Here is a 6117-nt window from a genome sequence, read left to right on the forward strand (position 1 = left end):
TTTTTCTCTTTTTAACATGTTGATAATCGAAAAAAGTCTAAAATTTGAAATTACTAAAATAAATAATAAAAATTCAGATATTGAAAAATTTGGGACAACATTAATAGAATTTTTCTAGTAAATAAATAAATGAATTTTATTCATCATATCATTGTACAGAATGTAGCAGTAAAACACCTATTTGCTATATGTGCAAATGTAATAAACGGATGGCTAAGAATTCACTAATACACGGGAGAAATATACAGAAAAAGCTATATACTGCATGAAAATCTGGTTCAAGATTTGCAGAGCCAGTCTTGAATTGCAAGACGCACTGCATGGTTTGGAGTAAGATGCAAGTGACTTAATCTCTCATTAGTCATCGGAGAGGTTTCACGGCCATTTTTTAACCATCCGCGCAAGGCTTCACCTTCATAGGTGAATCCGTCAGCTGCTACCTGGGGATCATGCATAATTTCCTAAAACAAAACACAGATGGATAAGCTGCATTGCATAAGTATAGTTTGAAAGACCGCGACTAATCCTGAAAGGAATGAATGGAGGAAAAAAAAGCATGTCATTATAATGGAGAATTCAGATAATATCTTATTTTTGTAGCATTGGATTAGACCTTATTTGATTTCTTGGTGCAAAACATAATAAACGAATTCAAAGTGAGGTCGAGTGAAATAAAATAATTCCTTTTGTCAAAAAAGAAATTCCAAGGGCAATATGAATGTTCATGTTCTAATGAATATGAGACTGAAACATATGGTATGAAGTGATTCTCAATTTAATTCATGCATTCTATATTTTCCACATACCTGAAGAATGGGGCACAAGAAGAAATAGGGTACTGGTCGTTCTTCGGAAACATGCAAATGTTCCAATTCCCTCACCAAAGCCGGTGTCAGCTCAGGTCTCTCCCTGCTGTTCAATTCACAGAACTGCAGCCCCAACTCGACCAGTCTTCTTGCAACAAATGTTGGCCATTCTCCAGCTGAGGAATCCAAAATTGAGGCTAATTTTCCACTAGACATTGTTCGACGCACTTCACCTACTAACGCAACAGGAGGCTTTCCAGTCAGCAGCTGTAGAATGATCACCCCAAAGGAATAAATATCAGTTTTTGGTGTCAGAATGCCAACTCTATGGAACTCTGGATCTGTGTATGGAAAAGCGGTCTTCGGCTCGGTGCCCCGACAAAAACTTGGACAGTAAAGTGTATCATCAGTCACAAGCCTGCAAATCCCAAACTCGCATATTTTGCTGCTAAGTTCAGAATCAAGTAAGATATTTTGTGGTTTCAGATCACCATGAACAATTTTTTCAGGATTAGAAGTGTGTAAGAAGCAAAGTGCACTTGAAATTTCTGCTATAATCCGAGCTCGAACCTTCCATGTCATAGGGGAAACATTACTTCTCCTGAAAAGGCAGTCATGGAGGCTCCCATTAGGCAAATACTCATAAACAAGAGACCACGCTTCTGGGCATGAACCAAGCAAAGTCACCAGATGAGGATGTTGTAATTTTCCAAGAACTTGAACCTGCATAATAAATAAATACTTAAATTAAATACAATCTAGATGTGTTATGATGAGAAGAGTAGTAGACAATCTATTCAATATGTTGGAGTAAGTTTTTAACATCACCAGGTTAGTTGGAACCTTCAAATGCAACCGTTAGTGTATATATGGACTTACCTACCCCTAAAGTTACCAAAGAGTTGAAAATAAAATCCATAGCTTTCTGATCTAGTCTTCTATACAAAGCTTTGTAGTTTGTTTCAAAACTTTCAGAAAGTACACTATACAGGGCATGTTAAAACCATTATAACAAGTTTTAGTTATGTTGCTCGGAACATTCTTATGTCTTATGTTTTCGAAACGAGAACATTTCTAAAACTCTGAAATTCTATATTTGTAACTTATTCCTGTAAAAAGTACTGTTTCGATATTTTCTGTTTTGGTTTTTTCTATTTCAGTCTTTGCGTTCCCATGCTACATAGAGTTTTCAAAGATACTTAAAAAGGGTGAAAGGAATTTCTCTATTCTTTCGAATGCCAGCATCATATGTGTGCCAGGAATTTAAAATAAATTGACAACTTAACGTTTGAATAGGCATGCACTAAAGGGTCGAATAGGCAGTCGTAAGATATGAAAATGAGTGGCATTGTCTTCCTCATCATCATGAGGAAATCTGAAGCTAATAGTTGCTATATAGAAAGAGAAAGATAGAGAAGGAGCTGATTACCTCTTTTTGAAACTCTGACTGTCCTTGCATGTTATGCTGATGAAGCTTCTTTATAGCAACAGTTCTACCCAACATTTCACCCTTGTAAACACAACCATATCCTCCCTGGCCCAGTTTGAAGCTTTCAGAGAAATTGCATGTTGCAGTTTCCAAATCAGAAACTGAGAATTCCGCTATCTCGGGAAACTCTTCAACAAACCCAAGAAAATCATTGCAGTTTGGAGCTCCAGCCCCACGGTTTTTCCATCGCTCAAGCCATCGTACAGCTTCCATTTTCTGCCGTTGGATCCTCTGCTTTTCTTGCCTTAGAGATGCAATGGAAGTTTGTATGACTTTCAACTCTCCAGCAGCTTCATCCTGCCTACGATCTGCTTCCTTTGCACGATTATCTAAAAGAGCAACATTTTTCATGGTCCTTTGCAGCTCTCTCATTAGTGCTACTTTCTCTTTCAAGAGTTTTTCTTGTTCCTCTATTGTAATCCTCAATGAGTCCTCGGCTTCTTTTCTAAGTTTAAGTTCATTCGTACAGGCAGATTCAAAGATTTTGACCTGAAGAGAAACAGGAAATTAAAGCCTAGGTATATTTTTTTTCCCTATTCTATGAGGAAGCCTAAGTAGATTGACTTGCAAGATATTAAAACTAAACACACGCCAGAATAAATAATAAAGATAAGTTTGAAACTATAAGAATTCAAAATTATAAGCCTGTAAACTAACGCTCTCTCAAACTTAGAAAAAGCATGATAAAGATTATTTTGAAACTATAAGAATTCAAAATTATAAGCCTGTTGCGTATTCCACATTTTCTTTTGTTTTCTCTTCTTTCCCCTTTTTTTATGTCTTAAAGATAATATGAAACACTAGTCCAGATAAAACAGCTTACCCACCTTCAAATTTTAAACATATAAGGTGGTCAAAGTGGGATGACTGTCAAAATTAATTTCATGACACACTAGATGCTCTGAGCAATTCAATTAAAACAAGTTGAGATAATAACATCATTTTCACCTTGCTAATGGCTTCCAAAGTATCAAATTCCAGTTTTTTGCGCTTTGAAAGCTCTTCAAATGCTTTGTTCTTTGATGCTTCCGATTCTATCCTGAACTCCAAGAGCTGACAATATAAGCTCTCATCCTCAACCTTTAGATCAGAATCAACAGATACCCTTCTTTCAGTAGAAGTGCGGGAGCTACTACTTGAAGAACTAAATGTATTCTGGGGAAAACGTCCACCGGTAGAACTGGACCTCGTGCGCATCACCAGCTCTTCTGAACTATTTCCTTCAATCTGAAACCAATCGTTAACTTTGGCCCATGTAACATCTGTAGCAGAGCCAGACGAGCGGCACTTTGGGTAGAATGGCATTTTATTCTTGCTACATCTCAATGATTTGGACTTTAAAGTATCATCATTTTCCCCCTCAGCGTGACTTGACATTTCAGATGCTTCTCTTGTCCGCACATGTCTCCCTTTGTTGATAAACCAAATTTCACAGAATAATGGGATACTTTTGGCTACAAAATTTGCTTTCTCGGAGCTCTTTTTCACCTTCATGAACCTTCATTGAGCCATTAAGATGACATACAACAAAATCACATAAATAACTCAGAAAATGTATAAAATGTAGACGGTATCTCTACATTAAACAAAAGGGCTTCAGCAAACACAACAGAGCAGATTTTTCAGAATGTGTAACAGTGAGAAAAACTGAAGGTGTGGCAAAAGAAGTTCGGTTCAAAAAAATTCCAAAAACTTTTGTGGAATTCATTTCTAACTGAATATAATTGTGTTTATTTTATGCAGGAATTCATTTAATAGCTCTATTTTTGAAATTTAATAGATCGAATTGAACCAAACAAAGGGTAAGGCAAGTAATGAGCAGAGTCCCTAGAAAATTAAACGAAAAAAGCAGCTTCACAAAAGGAGAACTAAAGAGACAGATAATCAAGAACTTAGTTAATTATGATGATAAGATTCACATTGGAGCATTACTAAAATAAAAGGCGATAAATAAACCACTCACTTGTCTGGTAATGCTCCCATAACAAGCTTCCTAGCACCATGTCTATTTACCAATTCTACAATTCCCTTTAGAACTTGGTCACTTTCAGTTGTCACTATACTTGCCTCAACCTGTAAATTAGCCTTATTTTATCAAATCACCACATACAGCCTTAGCAATACACAATTTTTTAGCGAAAAAATATTCCTTCGGGACAATATTGAATTTCAATCTGTAAAGATGTCCAGGCTCAAAACTGACTTATATACACCGATCATAGAGCTACTAAAACTTCTGCACCTTAATCTATAGCAGAGACCAGAAATGCTTAAATAAGTTAACTAGATAGACTAGTGACGGTGAACGGCACCGCCTACATGAGAACTATTTACAATCCAACATTAACTTCATTTCTTCTCTTGAAGAAAAAAGCTATTGATAAATGATATACCAACATTAGTCTTTCTGTATTAGTACGAATTACATCGGAAGAGTATTCGAGAAATAAAAATACCTTGGCTCTGTGACAAATATCCAAGTAAGTTTCCAAAAGCACTCTAGTCTGTTCCCTTTCCTCCCTTCTATGTGCCAACACCACCTCTGAATTTGCTTGACTTGCTGGTAGTTTTCCCACTGCAGTAAACATTCAAGAATTCATAAACTTGGTAGCAAACAAATCACAGATAATGTAAATCAAATCCCAACTACTCAACAATAGCATAACACATTACAAAAACTTGAAAAATAAAGAGCTAAAATGAGAGAATTACATAGAGTTGGTATATGAAGAGAAGGCTGGTGAACAAAAAGTATACAAATTTCTTTGCTCCTAAAGCGGTTAACACTCCATTGAATCAAACTCAAACCTTTCTCCACTGATTTTCCGACAGCAACATACACTTTCTCACTGCTACTGCTACTGTTACTACAGCCATCTTCAGCAATATTTGGCAACTGGGTGTTCACTGTCCGGTCATACAAAGCCCTGAAACCCCCCGAAGAAGACAACCCAGAAATGGATTCTCGGGTCGGGCAAGTGGGTTTCAGAAGCTCCATAATAATTGGGGAAGAAGAGAGGGTTTTGGAGAAAAATTAATTGAAATAAAAAAATGGGTTTGGTTTGTATGATTGATAAGTTAGATAAAAAGTTATTACATAATTAAGAGTATTAAAAACAAGTGAGATTTTGATATGTCTAAAAGGTAAAACACAGAAATTTTTTGTTAATTCTTTTTTGGCAGTTCTTGACTTTTGATATTGACTCAAGAAGAGATACAGAAATTTTGAATTGTTGGGTATAAACATTGCACTCAAGGAACAGTGCAGCCATTGCTGGCTGCTTGGAAACAACCGCGAAATTCGACAATTCTTTAAGCTGAGGGTATGAAAAACTCAGGATTATTTAGCATTGCATTATGTTTTTCTATTGCTTTGATGTGCAAATATTTTACTACATGTGTGCTGCCGCAGGGATGTAGATGAACCGAGCGAGCTAAACTTTAAATTGTTTATGTTCGGTTCCTTATATAAATGAGGCGTTTATATGTATTTTATATGCAATCGAGTTCTGACTAAAGTGTTCATATTCGGTTTGTTTAGAATTTATAATGTTTATGCTAGATTCATGTTGAGTTCGTATTCGTTCGTTTAAATACTAAATGAACGAGCTCGGTACTAAACGAGCTCGTTCATTTATACGAACATGAACCGACACTAGGCAATCTTATTCCTTTTTATTATCAAAATTATGTAGTTTGTTTAAGGTTTAATTGCAAATAAATTCACCAACTTTGGTCTAATTTGCAGTTACAATATGAACTTTTAAAATTGACAATGTCATCAACGAACTTTATAATTTTGGCAAATTAATACACTGATCT

General features: G+C 35.8%; 1 protein-coding gene across 1 annotated transcript; it reads right to left on the reverse strand.

Moving 5' to 3' along the window:
• Positions 1-100: 100 nt before the first annotated feature.
• On the reverse strand, positions 101-5700 carry LOC126664874 (U-box domain-containing protein 33-like). Its single transcript, XM_050357478.2, has 7 exons — positions 5008-5700; positions 4752-4870; positions 4259-4368; positions 3244-3793; positions 2236-2784; positions 807-1529; positions 101-461 (listed from the first exon to the last, which is right to left on the reverse strand). Exons 1-7 carry the CDS (start codon positions 5291-5293, stop codon positions 279-281), a joined length of 2520 nt encoding a protein of 839 aa, XP_050213435.1. The 5' UTR covers positions 5294-5700; the 3' UTR covers positions 101-278.
• Between the last annotated feature and the right edge of the window lie 417 nt (positions 5701-6117).

Source organism: Mercurialis annua, linkage group LG1-X, assembly GCF_937616625.2.
Source record: "Mercurialis annua linkage group LG1-X, ddMerAnnu1.2, whole genome shotgun sequence".
In the NCBI taxonomy this organism is placed as follows: Eukaryota; Viridiplantae; Streptophyta; class Magnoliopsida; order Malpighiales; family Euphorbiaceae; genus Mercurialis; species Mercurialis annua.

Bases quoted from the DNA above. Each gene is read 5' to 3' on its own strand.
- LOC126664874 (XM_050357478.2), bottom strand. From the start codon at position 5,293: ATGGAGCTTCTGAAACCCACTTGCCCGACCCGAGAATCCATTTCTGGG. The intron at 4,871-5,007 runs GTAATTCTCTCA...TGTTTACTGCAG, and splicing joins TCTTCATATACCAACTCTAT to TGGGAAAACTACCAGCAAGT. The intron at 3,794-4,258 runs GTGAGTGGTTTA...GGCTCAATGAAG, and splicing joins ATGGGAGCATTACCAGACAA to GTTCATGAAGGTGAAAAAGA.